Genomic DNA, 16,039 nt, shown 5'->3' with positions numbered 1-16,039 from the left:
AAAGAAAAATCAAAAATGCTACTTTCATAAATCAATAAGCTATTTCATCTTCCTCAATCCATTTATCATTGTAGAAGAGGAAGAATTTTGTCGGAAAAAATGAAGCTACGCCGGAGAATTTTTTAGTACAAGATGAAGAGGAGGGGGGAGGGGGGCAGGGGCGGGGCAGGGCGGTTTAGTTTTTTAAAAAAAAAAAGTTAAAAATATTTTTTTGATTATAATTTAATTAGTTATGGAATATTTTTTAATTAATTTTGAATTCAATGCCAAGTGTCATCGTTTAATTCGTCGTTTGAGCCACGTAACGCGAGTGTAACACACTCTCTATATACCTTTTGCTGATTGTTTAAAAGACTTGATTGGATCAAAATTCGTGTAGGTTAAGTACAGGTTTTAGTTGAGAGGTCTAAGTGAATTTTCGAAACAACTTTAGATATCTGGCGATGACTTAAGCCTACCCATAAATTGATGATTTTTTTTCTTTTTCCTTACTGTCGTAAAACATAAGAAAATTATTTTAATTTAAAATCTCAAAAGGTACTCATATATCGTCAATTAAAAATTAAAGAAAGCAAATACATTATTAATGAATTCATAACTAGTTGTATGTAGAAAGATATAAACTAAAAAAGAACAGCTCGGTAGACACAGCTTCTGTTATGCACGGGTCCAAAGACCAAACCAGAGTACCTGTGTTAGACATGGATATTGTTATTATAGCCTATAGTTAAAAGAGAAATACGAATTTAAGAGCTTATACCACAATAGTTGAATATTTTGTGTCTCTTGCCAATGTACTTTTGTTAGAGCCATCACAGCCAAAAATTAGAAGATTTCTACATCAAAATGACGGTTGAACAATTGAAATTATATACAGGGCAAAAATGGATGGAGAAATCCAACTACACCTCTAAATGATGCAATTATTTACACCTACAATCACACTCAACATAGTATTTGGTGTTGAAGCTCACCCGATAGACCATCGCATTCCTTCTAGCATTGTGCTGTCAACAAGAACAACGCCTCAATTCCAACAAGTTGAGTCGGCTATACAAGTCCTCACTATCCATGTTGCTGCATTTAAGCTCATCTCAATCCAATATTTTATAGATTATTAACAGGATTATCCCTCTACAAAAACTATTACCACACAGATATCTTTCGTCTCCTAAACCTTTCAACACAATCTTTGCTCATCCGAGACTTCTCAGGTTTGTTTGACTTCATCTTATCAAGTTGACTATCCAAACTATTTCTGGGAATTTCTGGAAGGTCAAAAGGTAGATTGAGTGTGTTTGAGGCGCCACTTTCAGCAGGTTTCTGGGTGTCAGAGACTAAAGGCGTTTTACGAGAACCATTTGTAGCAGGCTTTGATTTGCCAAGACCAAGAACAAATTTCTTTAGATGTTTGATGTACACTGGGTAAGATTCAAGATTGCAATGCCCCCCTCCATTTACCCACAATGGTTCATACTTCTCCTTGCATAGCTCATAGAGCTGTTTTCCGTGGGAGCAATCAACAACTTCATCTGCTGTTCCCTACACATGGAAATGTTAATAACTAAGATGTTAGAGAGAATAACTTGTACACTAAAAATAGTCGCATTATGATGATTTTTGGCTGTTATCGAGTCGCAGATTTGATTAAAATGACCACATGAAATTCAGTTTTATCTTTAATTAAAAAAAAGAGCATAAAATCACGTTTATGAGTGTGTTTTAACATTTTGCAAACGCGTTTCATTAACTTAAAGATTTGCTGGAAAAGAAAGCTTTTCCACTCGCTGCAGACAAAGACAAGTTAATTCATTCAATGTATATAAAACCCATTGGAAGGTCTGAGGAAAAAGATAAAGTTACCCCCTAAACTTGTTCAGAATGTCATTTACACACTTCAACTATGAGCGTCTTATTCCTTCTATTCTTGATCAAAATGGAAGTAATATCCCTACAGATGACGTGGCAAAGGAAGTGCCCACATTCTGAAATGCGCGTGAAACAAAAGAAAGTGTTAAAAGTGCAGTAAATTGTACAGACATTTGCTAATTGGATATTATCCAACAATTACACTCAAAACTACTTCTTGTTCTTTCTCCATTGTACAGTGTACCTGTTTCTCCTTCCATACAGGTAGTAGTTGCATTAATCTTTTAGTTTATAATCCGATGATTCTGTTACTACATGTTTCCTGTGCTTCGGATATCGCATTATTTGGTTGTTGTTACTGTTCTTTGTTTTCTGAATGCTATGTAATGTTTTCCCTATTATTTGATATGTTCTCTTTAATTCTGTATTTTACTTTTCAGACTGCTTTAGTATGCGTTACTTGAGCCAAGGGTATTTCTGAAACAGTCTCCCTCCATAGGTAGGAGCCCCTAGTCAGGAGGGTCTGGGTGTGGCAGGTGTCTCTGGTCTGTGTGTGTATGTTACTGCTAGGTGGGGGTCATATTCCAAATGTCCTATGGCTTACCTCTTATCTCATATTGCGCTTATCTACCTTATCTTCGTATTGCTCTAATTTCTATTTTATTATGTCTTATTCCTTTTATGTTATGTCATCCATCATGCTTCATGTTTCATTACGCTCCTGTTTACTATTCTCTATCTTGAGCCGAGGGTCTATCGGAAACACTCTCTACTTCTTTGGAGGTAGCGGTATGGACTGCGTACATTTTACCCTCCCCAGACCCCACTTTTGTGGGAATATACTGGGTTTGGTGTTGTTGTTGTTGTTGTCTCCCTACCACCATGAGGTAGGGGTAAGGTCTCCTACACTTTTGTGGGAATATCCATTCCCTTGCTCCTTTTTTCTGTTTTTCTTTCTTGCTTTCCTTCTTTCCCACTAGAACCTCCACCATTGCTGCTGTGGCCTCCACCAACACCAGAGAAGACCTCTTTTTTGAGACAACTAACTTGCATCAGAGAAGACCTCTTTCCCAGTTTTCCATCTCCACCATGGCCATCCCCTTTCCTAAACACAAAAATATACACAACCACACTTCTTCACAAAAAGTTCATCTCCAAACTCCACCTTTATCTCAATCTGCAAGGTACCACAAATGCTACCTAAACCAGCCACCAACTTCACCCCTTCAGCCTAAAATTCCTGAATACATTGCATGTCATTCAAAAAAAAAAAAGTTACACACAGCACCACCTTCATTTCTCAGCCCCATCATAGTTACAGTACAGTAAGATTATATGTTGTCGAAAATTTTTCTGGTGAAGTTCTCCTTTCAGTTCTATTTTTAAGGTTCTGGAGAGGGGTTTCCTATAAAGAGATGGATGGATGAAGAAGATTCTTAGATGGAGAAGGGTGGAAGACAAGAAAAGGTCGCCCAAAGTGGAAGACAAGAAAAGGTCGCCCAAAATCTTCTCCTGGCCAAAGCTCGCTGGTGTTTCTTCGCTTGAACCCAAATTTGAAATTTAGCATTGGGTTTGAGATAGGAACATGGAAAACCTGTCTATGAAAGATCATTTCTTTTGGAATGGAGCATGAAGTGATTGGATGGAGAAGGAAGAAGATGGAACAGAAAAATTTTGTGAAAGAAAGAGAGTTGTAAAGCTTTCCATATGTGGAAGGTAATGTGGAATACATGTACTCTATGTAGCTGGTTTTGGGTCTGATAGGGAGATGGTAGTAGTTCCACTATGATCAAGAACGGGAGTAAGGGGACGCCCGTAAAGTTGGAGTATGTAAATAGAGTTTTTTGGACAAGTTCAGGGCATTACTAATGTATTTACCCCATGTCCAGTCGCCCTGCATTACAGTGACATCATCGGAACGAGCTGAATTCTGATAAAATTCTCATCCTCTAGGATCTTCTTGACAAAATTCAGATCGACTATTTTTCATAGCATTTAAACTTAGAAGAAAAGAAAATAAGCATCACTAACTTAGAAACTTAATCAAAATTTCCTGTGGCATAGAAAATATTCAGTTGAAAAAGGAAACCAATGATCCATCATAAAGCAAGTCTCTAGAGAAGAAACTACAAGCATGAGGAAACTAGTAAAATGGTAGTCCCTGTACCTTTTCTATCCCCCAATTCTCCAAGGACTTCAAGATACCGACTAAAAGTTGCAAGAGGCTGATAGCGGGCTCAGAGAGAAGGGGAGGAAAGAAAGTAAATTAGGGGACGGAAGCATTAAAAAGTTGTAAAGAGAACTCACATGGATGACTAGAACAGGACAATTCACCATATTAATTTTATCGACATTCTGAAATAAATTGGGAAAAAAAAATCAGCCAGTAAAAATGCAAATAGGAAAAAGCAACAAAAATCAAACTATAAGTCTATAACCAGTTAAGTGTGTAAATTTACCTTGTAAATGTCAAACCAATGTGTGCGTTTGACAGGGTATAACACTCTTAGACCAGACAATATTGGACCATGTAAAACAACAGCTCTTAAATTGGGTGTGCGTGACGCAAGATCAACTGTTGGACCACTGCCAACAGATTGACCATACAGTATCAGCTGTTCATCTTTGACCCCGTACTGCTCCTTTACGCATTTATATACTGCATCAATGTCCGCGTACGTATTACACTCAGATGGCTGGTTCAGAGAAGGATAATTTTTCATATAATGAGCAATAGCTGACAAGCAATAAGGGGAATAAATGCATCAGATAACCTAAATACTGTCAGAATATTCTCAGTTTCCACTGATACTTCATCAGATGTCTATTTTTGTGTTTATTATAAGGTCCTTAGATATCTATTGAGACTCCAAAACAAGTAATTTATGATATTAAGACAGAAAAAGACGAAGAGAAACAAAAGAAAGCTCAAAGAACAACCTAATAACACTTCTAAATGCCCAAACCAAATAGCTAAAGCTAGTGTTGAAAGGAAGGAACAAAATGAAAAATAAGAAGACAAGTTATCATGAAAATGTTTTCTGGACATCCAACAACAACATACCCAGTGTAATCCCACAAGTGGAGTCAAGGGAGGATAGGATGTACACAGGCCTTTGTGGGATAGGGAGGCTGCTTCCAATAGACCCTAGGCTCAAAACAGAAGTTAAGAAAATATGGATGCAAGAAAATAATTTCCTGGACATAGATGAAGATTTAATGACATTAGATCTTCCAGCAGTACTGAAAAGGCTTACGCGGCGTAAAGGCTTTCACCTTATTGTATGATAAGATGGTATCAACTAAATTGTCATAAGTTGCAAGAAATCAAGAAGTGATTATCCATTTTTGCAACAAAAAACATACTATAGCGGCTCTATCTGACACGACCCGAACCAGGGCCTTATCGTAATGGGTATCTCAAGTCCAACCAGAACTGGAGACTGCCCCCGATACCCAACCCAACCCAACCAACCATATAGGTACCCTGAGTCGGATGAATTCCGAACATAGAACAAGATAGCGTATTTTATACAATTTCCAAACTCTGGGATAGGTCCATGATCGAGACCGACCCAAACGAGTCGAACCGTCCAAACCCAACCAATAACCAATTACCAAACCAAAACCATAAGCCAACATCCAAAACAATAACCAAGTTCCTGTCCATAACATAATATAAGATGATGGAACAATCATAAATTTAGTCCAACGTTATCCGCCCCAATACCAATGCCAATACTAAGGCTGACACCACTACCAATCCCGCCCATTCCAACCCATAGTAGTTCCACAAAAGCCTCTAACCAAAAGAAAAACAATATCTAGTTGGGACATGCTCCCAACCATAGCCAAAACCAATATCCACAAAATATCCAAAGTATGTAAAGATGTCCATGACATGAATAGAGCCTTCCAAAATATGGAAGCTCACCACTTCAATCAAATAGCCGATCCCGAATCCGATCACTAAACAGGAGGAGTAGAATGGCCGGTTCCTACATCACGTGGAGATACATCCGCCCGAAGACGGTTTAACGGGTGAACGCTAGCAAGTACTCATGATAAGGATAAAGTAATGTCAACCTTTAAAATCAAGTGAACCAACCATGCACACATATCCCTACATATATATACATATAAACCATGCTGGAAAAGGGAACCGGGTTTAGCATGCATTTAAAACCATTAACCTGGGTATGTGTAGCTTAACGGTCCTAAAATCACCCACGGGCTATATGGGTCCAGTGTAACCCCCTGAACGGGCTCCGATGCGTGTAGCCGCACGAACTGGAGATACCATAAGAGTAGGGGATTCCCGAGTACCCTTCACTCTCCATGATACGTATGTACAGTGTACGTAGAGGATTCCCATGTACCTCATAGTATCATATTTGATCGCTATGACCACCCCTCATGTCGGCAAACATGAGTTTCCAGTGTCCGTCCATTGGACTTGCACCTTCACGATTAGCTATCATACCCCGCCATTATTTCCTAATTAAAACCATTACCATCCAACCAAACCATTATACCATTATTATTAACCAAGGCTATGAGTAATGGTATCGTCATACCGACTATAGCTTGCAAGCAATGTCCTTAACAAACTTTTTATGTAAAGGGATTCCCATGTACCCATAGATTACATTATCAAGTTAACTTGGGAGAGTCCTGTGTACCACACAAGTGTTCCATTATTAAGTTTACTTGGGGGAATCCCATGTACCCCACAAGTTGTTCATTAACATGTTTACTTGGGGGATTTCCTTGTACACCACAAGGAAGTTTAATTAACCATAACCATGACCACCAATACCTTATCAATTAACTATTCCAAACCATTTAAACCATTTATACCATTTAGGGTTCCATTACCACGTAAACCAACCATGCACACATATCCATACATATATTGATACATATAAACCATGCCGGGAAAGGGAACCGGGCTTAGTATGCATTTAAAACCATTAACCTGGGTATGTGTAGATTAACCATCCTAGAACCACCCACGGGCTATATGGGTCCAGTGTAACCCTTGAACGGGCCCCAATGCGTGTAGCCGCATAAACCGGAGATACCATAAGAGTAGGGGATTCCCAAGTACTCTTCGCTCTCCATGATACATATGTACAGTGTACTTAAGGGATTCCCATGTACCTCATAGTATTATATTTGGTCGATATGACCACCCCTCATGTCGGCAAACATGAGTTTCCAGTGCCCGTCCATTGGACTTGCACCTTCACGGTTAGCTATCACACCTCGGCATTATTGCCCAGTTAAAACCATTACCATCCAACCAAATCATTATACCATTATTATTAACCAAGGCTATGAGTAGTGGTATCATCATACCGACTATAGCTTGCAAGCAATGTCTTTAGCCAACCTTTGTATGTAAGGGGATTCCCATAAACCCATAGATTACATTATCAAGTTAACTAGGAGAAGTCCCGTTTACCACACAAATGTTTCATTATTAAGTTTGCTTAGGGGATTAACATCTTTACTTGGGGGATTCCCTTGTACCCCACAAGGAAGTTTAATTAACCATAACCATGACCACCAAGACCTTACCAATTAACCATTTCAAACCATTTATACCATTTAGGGTTCCATTACCAAACCATACCATGCAATAGTTCCATTAAAAGTCCAATAATATAGGAAAAGCATTCTCATAGGCATTTTATCAAACATGTTGGGGGCATAGTGTTTCCAAAATCAAAACCAATTACCAATTTACCATTCCCATGCAACCAATTGTCCAAACAACCATTAAAGCATGTAAAAACATAATTAAAACATGGAAAACCATAACCAATCATTTAATACCAAAACCCCAACATATATTTGAAAACTCCAAAACCATACAATAATCATGCCATGAAAACATTGTATAAAACATGCCTTTAGTTGGTACTAACAATGAGGGAGAAGTATCTTGCCTTAGATTACAAAGATGACGGAGAGAAATTACCCGTACAAGTCCCAAAATAATCCTCTAGATGAAACCCTAGCCTTCCTTTACCCAAGAGTCTTAGAGAGAATTAGAGAGTGTTTCTAAGTGTTTAAGATTAGAATAATAGGGTAATTGATGTCCCAAGTGTGATATAAGTCGTGGGGTCCCAAGGAGTTATAAGGGGAAATATCTAGATTACCCCAACTTAAACTGTCTAACTTCCCACAGACGACTCCACCATACCGTTCGTACCCTTCAATACGAGTGGTACCCACCACTCGTACCTTAGGCCTCCCCCTTGGACCCAACACTGTCCACCATACGACTTACCCAAACCAAGTCGTATCCAAACCATACGATTTGTACCCCTAAGCTGTATCCCTGGCAGAATAAAATCAAAGAAAGTTTGAACATTGTCTACCATACGAGTCAATGGTACGACCCGTACCGTATCTTACAGCTCATGGTGAGCCACTTGTACTTAGATCCATGTTACTTTACTAAGTTTCAGATTAAGTGAAGGAAAAACTCAAACCATACGACTTGTCAACCACCATACAACTCGTACCTACCCAAGTCATACCCATTTCAAAAACCAATCCAACCCACCAACCAACACTGATTAGCATACGACCAGAGCATACCAATCGTACCCATCATACGACTGGTACCCCAAGTCGTACGGTATCCAGTAAGTCCAAAACCCAGAAAATTTTCTAAGGTTCCAAAACCCAAGGTGTTTCACTATCACATACACAAAAGACACAAAAACCGAAGAAGAAGGATCTGCCTGGCATATATTAAATTCATGAACTTCACTTGAGTATTTCAAAATAAACTATTCAAGCTTATGCTACTTAAATACAGGCATAATTACACGCAACTTCGTAAAGACAGTTGTTGTTCTTGCTTAAAGATAGATTGATGGCTCAAGAAAACCTAAGACCATTGGTTACTTATGTTAGAATATGAATAGAAATAGGAATAGTAAATCCTACTTGGAAAAGGATTGTACTATAGTGTCTATACAAAGGGTCTTGATGTAATTATGTACTTCTGGATCATAGGTTATGGACTCAGGTGCTTCTGATCATATTTCTGGTAACAAATCACTTTTGTCTGATATTGTTTATTCACAATCTCTTCCTGCTATTACTTTAGTCAATCGGATTCGAACAAAACCAAAAGGAGTTGGACAAGCCAAACCCCTATCTTTTGTCACTCTAGACTTTGTTCTTTATATCCCTAGTTGTCCTTTTAATCTTGCATCTATTAGTCGTTTGACACGTGCCCTTTATTGTAGCATAACTTTTTTTATGATTCTTTTCTAATGCAGGATCACAGTACAGGACAGACGATTGGCACAGGACATGAATCACAAGGCCTTTATCATCTTATCTCTTCAAATTCCTTCACAGCATGCTCCGTTACAGACCCTTCAGACCTGATTCACAAACATTTGGGACATCCGAGTCTATCTAAGCTGCAAAAGATAGTGCCTAGTTTGTCTAGTTTATCCACATTAGATTGTGAATCATGTCAATTTGGGTAACACACCCATGCTACTTTTTCACGTAGTATTGAGAGTCGTTTAGAGTCTATTTTCTCATTAGTTCATTCTGCTGTTTGGGGTCCTAGTAGAGTCAGTTCACCCTTAGGTTTTCGTTATTTTGTTAGTTTCATTGATGACTTTTAGGATGTACTTGAGTTTTTTTAATGAAAGATCATTCTGAGTTATTTTCTATATTCAAAAATTTTTGTGCTGAAATACAAACTCAATTTGGTGTTTCTATTCGTACTTTTCATAGTGCTAATGACTTAGAATACTTATCCTCTCAGTTTCGGGAGTTTATGTCTCATCAAGGAATTATTCACCAGACGTCTTGTCCATACATCCCTCAGCAGAACGGTATAGCAGAAAGGAAGAATAGGCATCTTCTTGAGACTGCTCGCACTCTTCTTATTGAATCCCATGTACCGCTGCAATTTTAATGTGATGCAGTCCTCGCATCTTGCTATCTAATTAATAGAATGTCATTATCTTCCATTTAGAATCAGGTTCCCCATTTTATATTGTTTCCACAGTCACATCTCTACCTTATCCCCCCTCGTGTCTTTGGGAGCACATGTTTTGTTTATAACTTAGCCCCTGGAAAAGATAAATTAGCCCCTCGTGCTCTCAAGTGTGACTTCCTTGGTTATTCTCAAGTTCAAAAAGGGTATTGTTATTATTCACCGGATCTTCGTCGTTACTTTATGTCCGCCGATGTCACCTTTTTTTAATCTCAACCTTACTATGCATCTTCTGATCATCCTAATATCTCTAAGGTTTTACCCGTATCTCCAGTCTTACCCGCACCATCCTTGGTCTTACTCGTATCTCTGGACTTACCCGAACCAACCTTTGAGGAATCAACAGTTACTTCTACATCTCCAGCTGCGGTGCCATTTCTCACTTATCATCATCGTCCGCGTCCACCATTAGTCCCAAATGATTCATGTCATGCGTCGGACGTTGCTCCTACTGCGGACTTGCCTTCTCTTAGCCAATCAGTTGCACTTCAAAAAGGTATGTGTTCCACTCATAATGCTAACCCCCATTATACTTTCTTGAGTTATCATCGTTTATCATCACCCCATTATACTTTTGTATCGTCTTTATCCTCTATTTTCGTCCCTAAGACAATAGGTAAAGCACTTTCTCATTCAGGAGGCTGGAAGCAGGCTATAATAGCTGAGATGTCTGCTTTACATGCGAGTGGTACTTGGGAGCTTATTTTCCTTCCTGCAGGTAAATCTACTGTTGGTTGCCGTTGGGTTTATGCAGTCAAAGTTGGTCCAGACGGTCAGGTTGATCGGCTTAAGGCTCGCCTTGTTGCCAAAGGATACACGCAAATATTTGGGCTTGATTATAGTGACACTTTCCCTCTAGTGGCCAAAATAGCATTTGTCCGTCTTTTCCTATCCATTGTTGCCGTTCGTCATTGGCCTCTTTATCAGCTGAATGAATATTAAGAATGTTTTTTTGCATGGTGATCTTGAGGAAGAAGTCTATATGTCACCTGGTTTTGTTGCTCGGGGGAGTCTAGTAGTCTTGTATGCTGATTGCGCAGGTCACTTTATGGTCTAAAACAATCCCCTCGAGCTTGGTTTGGAAAGTTTAGCACAGTAATTCAGCAGTTTGGCATGATTCGTAGTGAGCTATCACTCAGTGTTTTATCGACATTCTCAACTAAATCTATGTATTTTTTGGTGGTTTTTGTTGATGATATCAGTATCACCGGCAATAATGAAGATGGTATCACTAAATTGAAGCAACATCTCTTTCAGCATTTCCAGACTAAAGACCTCGGCAGACTAAAATATTTTCTAGGTATTGAGGTTGATCAATCCAGATCAGGTATTGTTATTTCTCAACGCAAGTATGCCTTAGACATTCTTGAGGAGACAAGAATGATGGGATATAGACCCATTGACATTCCTATGGATCCAAATGTTAAACTTCTGCCAGGACAGGGGGAGCCACTCAATGACCCTGAAAGGTACAAACGGTTGGTTGTAAAGTTAAATTATCTCACCGTGACTTGACCTGACATATCCTTTCCTGTGAGTGCTGTAAGTCAGTTTATGACTTTCCCCTATGATAGTCATTGGAATGTAGTTGTTCGTATTCTGGGATATATAAAGGCAGCTCCATGTAAAGGACTAATCTTTAAGAATCGAGGTAACGAGCATATCATTGGATACACAGATGCTGATTGGGCAGGATCACTTTCTGATAGATGTTCTACCTCCGAATATTATGTTTTAGTAGGAGGTAATTTGGTGTCTTGAAAAAGTAAGAAACAGAGTGTGGTTGCTCGATCTAGTGCAGAAGCAGAATATCGAGCAATGGTTGTAGTAACTTGTGAGCTAATTTGGATCAAAAAGTTGCTGAGAGAGCTATTCGGGAGAAGGTGAGAGTAGTGTCGGTGAAGGATAAAATGTGAGAAGTGAGGTTGAGGTGGTTTGGTCATATGATGAGGAGGGGCACGGATGCCCCGGTTCGTAGGTGTGAGAGGTTGGCCTTGGATGGTTTCAAGCGGGGTAGGGGTAGACTACTGTTGGGAAGTGATAAAAAGTGACTTGGAGTGATTACAACTGGCTGAGGACATAACCCTGGATAGGAAGGTATGGAGGAAAAGCATCAGGGTAGAGGGCTAAAGTGGGTGGATGAGTCGTAGTCAGTAGGTAGGAGGGCCTCGGTGTCCTTTGTTTGGCAATGTACAATTTTGTGTGGATGTCGTACCTATGTTATTTTTATCGTGTTTCATGCTTTTGATGTTTTATATACTGTCCTTTGTCTTGAGCCGGGAGTCTATCGGAAACAGCCTCTCTACCTTTTTAGAGGTAGTGGTATGGACTGCGTACACTCTACCCTCCCCAGATCCCACGATGTGGGAATGTACTAGGTTTTTTGTTGTTGTTGTTGTTGTTCCTGAGAGAGCTAAAATTTAGAAAAAATGATAAGATGAAACTTGTGTATGATAATCAAGCAGCCCTTCATATCGCATCAAATCCAGTGTTTCATGAGAGGACTAAACACATAGAGATTGATTGCCACTTTGTCAGAGAAAAGATACTCTCAGGAGATATTGTTACAAAATTTGTGAAGTCAAGTGATCAACTTGCAGATATCTTCACCAAGTCCCTCACCGGTCCTTGTATTAATTACATTTGTAACAAGTTAGGTACATATGATTTGTATGCACCAACTTGAGGGGGGAGTGTTAGAATATGAATAGGAATAGTAAATCCTACTTGAAAAAGGATTGTACTAAAGTGTCTATAAATAGGGTCTAGATGTAATTATGTAGACACACAATTTTCAATAATATTTTTTTCTCTCCATTAATTCTCGCAACTTAGAGTTAGGACATGTCTTCCTCATGAGAAAGAAAAGGTAATTTACCACTTTCAGAAAATACGAAGTAGCACTAAAAACGCCAAGGTGCATTGTGCAAGGTCCTAGAGAATTCACTGGACCAACTACATATGCTTGCTAAGTTCTAGAAGGTGTTTTCTGCTTCTAGTTATCATACCAACAGAGAATCTAAGCTCATGGTTCAAGGACATCAAATGTGGCTGCTCAAATAAGTAGACGATAGAACTCTTATGTAGAAAACATAGCCAATTTATATTTCTCACTAGTGCATTTTGTCGATAAGATAGGAAATTCCCCAAGACTGGATTTTGAAGGCAGCTGAATGTTGTCCAGAAGGTTACCTTTGTTGAATTTCTTTTACAGAAACCAACCCCTCCCCTCCACTTTCCCCAACCAAAATTAAAAAGGATAAAGCCACCACATCATTTAAAACAGCCTTTCTGATGTCATCAATCGCGTAATGACATTTATGGTAATAGATATCTAACCTTTCCAGCCGATTGTCCATATCCAGAGTAATCATACCTAAAGAAGCACACATGAGCAAGTTAGTGAAGAACAAGAAACCAAGGAAAATAGCAATCTCACTGTCTAGTTTGACAAATTTCTATACAAAAATGAGAAGAAAGGGTGAAGAAAGAAGAGAAGGATTTAGGCATAAAATCATGTGAAACAAATGTTTCCTTATTCATTTGACCTATGGTACACTTGAATAAAAGTATTTGATAGAAAAATACTGATGCACCACCAAATCTTAAGCTTCACCAAAAGAAATACATTATCCTTTTCTCTGTTTCACCCCTACCAAACAAAAGAACTATACTAAAGCAATTTTTTAAGTAAAGTCCATCAACAGTAGCATTATGAACTTCATAATCCAGCTCGCTCCTTGTAATAAATATCCACAATAATTAATCTAAGTCCCTGATGTGTTTTAAATGATATATGTTCCTTCCTAACAGTACGATCTTAAATGAAGATCCGAACTCATCGGAGAGAGGGAGAACTCGTATAGAAGAGCTTAAAAAGGAAACATGTATATGGATTTCCTTGCTAAGACACTTTCCTTTATGAATACAGATAGGATATTACATTAGTATTAGAAAATTACATATTACTAATGTGCGTTACTTATGCTCCATTTAAAATTTAGTCTTCAATAGATAATTCCCCATTAGCTCTTGAACAAATACATCTACTTGCTGACAAAGAACATCATACATCCAACATCTCCAATTCACATTCAGTGAAATGTCACACAAAAATGGAAGTTCCAATTGTCGGTTACCAGAAAAGCTGCATTTTGGGTCGCTAGGATAGGAAAAAATAACCTAAACTAACAAAAAGAGAAAAGAAACTCATACTTCCTTACTTGTCACTGATCAGATTAATTTTGCCTTTCTCTTTTTCTTTTTCCCTTCCTTAAATTTTATCTTTTATCAGGATGGAGGGCCTTTCTGCATTATAGCTCCAAGTCAGTTAAATGCAATTGTCCTAGTTTTCAGAACAATATATTTCCTCTAAGAAATGCCATAGCAAAAACTGGAGCAAGGGTATAAAGAAAAAATGGGTGATCTAACTTCTAAAGCTCAGGATCAGATGACAAAGAAGCAAAAACAAAGCAAACATAAAAGCTACTCCATTTGTTTCAATTTGTTTGGTTGGTTTTAACTTCCCAGTGAGTTTTAAAAAGTAAAGAAAACTTTAAAATCTTAGGGTTGGTTTGATACGCAGGATGAGACGGGATATCCTAGCATTAAGACTGAGATAAGATTTATACTACAATTAGTTGACGGTATAAACCCAAGGGTGAAGCTAGTGGTCAATGAAGTGGGTTCAGCACTTGTGGTCTAAGGTTCAAATACTAGTAGAGATAAAACACTAGGTGATTTCTTTCCATCTATTCTAGCCTTGATGGACAAAGTTACTTGATACCTGATATTGTTGGGATGTGACATGTATCTTGTGGAATTAGTCGAGGTACACACAAGCTGGTCCGAACACCATGGTTATCAAAAAGAAAAAAGACTTATACAACCAATCAACCACCGTATAAATTTTATTCCAAGCTTATTTTTGGGATATCTCAATATATCCAAATCTAACTATTATAATTCTACGATAATTTACTCCCATACCAAATGAACCCTTATGATCTTAAACTAAAGATACATAAAATATATCAAAATTACCTTTAATCCTGTTATTTAAACATGTCATATAAAAATTTTAGAATTAAAAATTTAACAAAAAAAGGGGAAAAAACATTTTCTTCCAAACGAAAGTAAACCAAACAAATCGAAACAGATGGGAAAACATAGATAATTTTGTTAAATAATTCTGCAGAGTACTGATACTTTTACCCCATAAGATTAACCCGAAGACGGAGGCTCAACTCAACAAAAAATTCAAACATTTGCCCCAAATCAGCAGCATTTCCATGAGAATAAACCATAGAAGCCGACGCCTTCGGGTGCTTCACGTATAATGCAACAATTTCATTTCCCCTTTGAGTACGCAGCTTCAAAACATCAACATTTTCCCTCCTCGGTACCTCCGGTATGCATAACTTACCGCTGCACGACTCGTCGGAAACAACCGAATACGACGGAGGATTCGGTGGGAAAAATGCGAATTTTGCAGCGATGGATGACGTCACACCGCCCATATTGTGGTGGTGGTGGTGAACGGCGGCGCGTGAATCGGAAAGAGGAGCTGCGTAGTGGTTTTTTCTTTTATAGAAGGAATAAGAGAGACTATTTTGAACGTTTGAATTTCAGTTTTCTGTTATTTAATAACGAGTGTCTTTAGTACTTCATATAAAATGAGGGTTTTGACATTATGCTTGATGTCAAAGAAACGTGTGTGAGGATAATTTTGTCATTTTACATGATATGCTGATGAGTTTATATAACTTTATTACACGTGTAGCATCAGATATGTGTCATTCTCTACCTCCTTCTTATCTTTGTGTTGTGTTCTCCATTATCTCTCCATTGATAAACATGTAAAATCGACAATTAAGAAAGTAAAAATAAATTTTGCGTTGTTATACTTGCTCTCTACCGGGTGTTTTTCTTTTCGACTTTTTGATTATACAGATTTTATTCGTTGCGTTGAAGTTTGTTTATTTTAAGAATTGGGGTTTGTTTGGATTACTGAAATTACTGCTTATATTGTGAAAATTTTTATCTGTTTGAAAATTTTGAGTTGTTCTTCGCAACTAATGTACTAGGTGTATTTTGTTTCGGCCCCTTTTTTTAACCCCTTTTCTTATA

General features: G+C 38.2%; 1 protein-coding gene across 3 annotated transcripts; it reads right to left on the bottom strand.

Moving 5' to 3' along the window:
• Positions 1–693: 693 nt before the first annotated feature.
• LOC107868135 (alpha/beta hydrolase domain-containing protein 17B) lies at positions 694–15,606 on the bottom strand. 3 transcript variants are annotated; one of them, XM_047411936.1, is made up of 6 exons: positions 15,125–15,604; positions 13,250–13,286; positions 4,934–5,017; positions 4,329–4,565; positions 4,177–4,224; positions 694–1,542 (listed from the first exon to the last, which is right to left on the bottom strand). In XM_047411936.1, exons 1-6 carry the CDS (start codon positions 15,427–15,429, stop codon positions 1,147–1,149), a joined length of 1,107 nt encoding a protein of 368 aa, XP_047267892.1. In that variant the 5' UTR covers positions 15,430–15,604; the 3' UTR covers positions 694–1,146. The 3 variants fall into 3 exon arrangements, with proteins under 3 accessions (XP_047267892.1, XP_047267893.1, XP_016570214.1); XM_047411937.1 differs by lacking the exon at positions 4,177–4,224 and having other exon boundaries at positions 15,125–15,606; XM_016714728.2 differs by lacking the exon at positions 4,934–5,017 and having other exon boundaries at positions 15,125–15,598.
• Between the last annotated feature and the right edge of the window lie 433 nt (positions 15,607–16,039).

The sequence above is a fragment of the Capsicum annuum genome, chromosome 4, assembly GCF_002878395.1.
Source record: "Capsicum annuum cultivar UCD-10X-F1 chromosome 4, UCD10Xv1.1, whole genome shotgun sequence".
Taxonomy (NCBI): domain Eukaryota; kingdom Viridiplantae; phylum Streptophyta; class Magnoliopsida; order Solanales; family Solanaceae; genus Capsicum; species Capsicum annuum.
This window is presented reverse-complemented; position numbering and strand designations above follow the sequence as displayed.